General features: G+C 43.2%; 1 protein-coding gene across 1 annotated transcript; it reads left to right on the top strand.

Moving 5' to 3' along the window:
- The first annotated feature begins 336 nt into the window (after positions 1–336).
- On the top strand, positions 337–1,489 carry LOC136494565 (uncharacterized). The gene is made up of 2 exons (XM_066490716.1): positions 337–631; positions 705–1,489. Exons 1-2 carry the CDS (start codon positions 470–472, stop codon positions 1,398–1,400), a joined length of 858 nt encoding a protein of 285 aa, XP_066346813.1. The 5' UTR covers positions 337–469; the 3' UTR covers positions 1,401–1,489.
- The last annotated feature ends 913 nt before the right edge of the window (positions 1,490–2,402 follow it).

Genomic DNA, 2,402 nt, shown 5'->3' on the forward strand with positions numbered 1-2,402 from the left:
CGGCTACAACGCTCCCACCTTAGCCGCTTTGACCCACCAGAAGATTCGTACCAAGACCATCACTTCTAAGTCCAAATTGGCTATATCCAGGGCTACTCCATCGGCCACTGCTACAACCTTGGTCAAAGCCTTTAAGGTAACAACCTTGTTTATTTTCACTTATGCCAATCACAAACTATATTAACCTTAATCATCAGGGGGTAAGAGCTGCTACTGGATCATCATTGGCAATTCCGCCAATATCAAGCACCACTCCTTCAGAGGTAGCTTCTTGACTTTACATTTTATCTGTTAAATATCATATCTCACACTTGTTTTACAGCAACAATTGGGTACATCGGCAAACGTACCAGATGCCCAAGCTTCACAACCAACAAGTGTCGATGCCCCCCAGCCGATCGTTGCCGATGTCCAAGCAAAGCGCAAAGCTTCAACAGATACTGAAGCACAGCCAAAACGACAAAGGTCTATGCCGATCCCTACATCTGCCCCAATGTCATCGGTCATCATACCTCAAGAGCCTACCACCGATGAAGTCACAGAGGATATCCCATCGGCAAGCTCAGCCGATCCACACGACATACTCCAGGTTGCTTCCTCCAGTCAAGCACAGGAAATTGCCTTGAAACAGGTAAACCGATCAACCTATCTGATTTTACAATACTCATACTTACCCCTGATTGATCTCCTTGTCTTTCTTTCAGGAACAAGATTCCCCGAACAGCCTATTTTCCTTTGCCATTGACATTTCTGACGACGATGGAGAGGAAACAAGTTCTTCCCTTGCACTGGGAACAATATCGGCAGAAACTAAATCCAAGTTGGAAACCCTCCTGAACTTGCTACAGCAAAGTACCGCCCAACTGGTAGATGACTCGGACCCCGCAAAGGCAATCTTCAAAACAATTCGTGGCCAGGTCCCTGCCGATGTTGAAGAAATACTCTTCCCAGCAGCTCACTTAGAAAGCCGTCAACTGCAATATCAACGGGCTGCTCAGCGCATTGCCGATAGAGCAGCTCAAGCTCAACTTAAAGGAGAGATGCTACAACTGAAACAAATCGCTGATGAGAAGCACAAGGGCATCGTCAACTTGCAGACTTCGGGTGCTGCACTTAAGCAGAAAATCTTGGATCTATCGGCAAGGAAGGCAGCTCTATTGGCTGAATTGAAAGAAATTGATGCAGCCTTAACTCATGCTCAACAAGAAGAAAGCCAGCTACCCAATGCCGTCAAAGCCCTTCAGCAAGAAAGAGATATCCAAGCTCGCAAAGCTTTAGCCATGAAGAAGAAACTCAAGCCTGTGGAGGGTGCTGCCGATGACGATATCAAAGAAATGGAAGAAGCCGACCAGATTCGCCTGCGTGCGATATTAGCTATCCAATCCTTGCTGAACGTGTAATCTTATTTATTGTATCGGCACTTTATGAGACATTGATACCCTTGCATAATTCTTAGCCGATAGTACTGTTATCGGCACTTATACTTTTATGCATCTGTCCAGATACTAGGGTAATATTTCTTTAAATATTTTCCATTTAACGCTCTGGGAAACACAACCCCTTCGAGGGTTTCTAAAATATATGCATTACCAGGAATAGACTGATTTATCCGATATGGACCTTCCCAATTAGGAGACCACTTTCCAAACTTTGAACTTTTAGTCCCAATCGGTAAAATCAATTTCCAGACCAGATCTCCATCGGCAAACTCTTTTACTTTCACCTTCTTGTCATACCATCTAGCTACTCTTTTCTTATTTTCTTCAATACTAACTAAAGCCCTTAACCGATGACCCGCCACATCTTCCAACTCATCTTTCATAAGAGTATTATACTCATCGGCTGTCAGCTGATTTTGAGAACGTATTCGTCTAGAGCCAACCTTAATTTCCCAAGGCAACACTGCATCGTGTCCATATACTAACTGATAAGGCGTTACTTTGGTTGCACCATGGCATGACATCCGATATGACCACAAGGCTTCATTTAATACTGTATGCCACCTCCTAGGATTTTCTTCAATTTTGCGCTTAATGAGTTTGATGATCCCTTTGTTAGAAGCCTCAGCTTGACCATTAGCTTGAGCATAATATGGAGAAGAATTTAAAATTTTAATTCCCATACCTACAGCAAACTCATCAAATTCTCCTGATGTAAACATAGTACCCTGATCGGTAGTGATAGTCTGAGGAATACCAAATCGGTAAACAATATGCTCTTTCACAAAATCAATCATATTGACCGATGTCACCTTCTTTAAAGGAATTGCCTCAACCCACTTTGTGAAATAATCAGTAGCAACCAGAATAAATTTATGTCCTTTACTCGATGGCGGATAGATCTGACCAATGAGATCAATAGCCCATCCCCGGAATGGCCATGGTTTGATTATAGGATTCATA

The sequence above is a fragment of the Miscanthus floridulus genome, chromosome 11, assembly GCF_019320115.1.
Source record: "Miscanthus floridulus cultivar M001 chromosome 11, ASM1932011v1, whole genome shotgun sequence".
In the NCBI taxonomy this organism is placed as follows: domain Eukaryota; kingdom Viridiplantae; phylum Streptophyta; class Magnoliopsida; order Poales; family Poaceae; genus Miscanthus; species Miscanthus floridulus.

Excerpts from the sequence above, each read along its gene's own strand:
- LOC136494565 (XM_066490716.1), top strand. The coding sequence starts at position 470 with ATGCCGATCCCTACATCTGCCCCAATGTCATCGGTCATCATACCTCAA. Across the intron at positions 632-704 it reads AGGAAATTGCCTTGAAACAG|GAACAAGATTCCCCGAACAG; the intron begins GTAAACCGATCA and ends TCTTTCTTTCAG.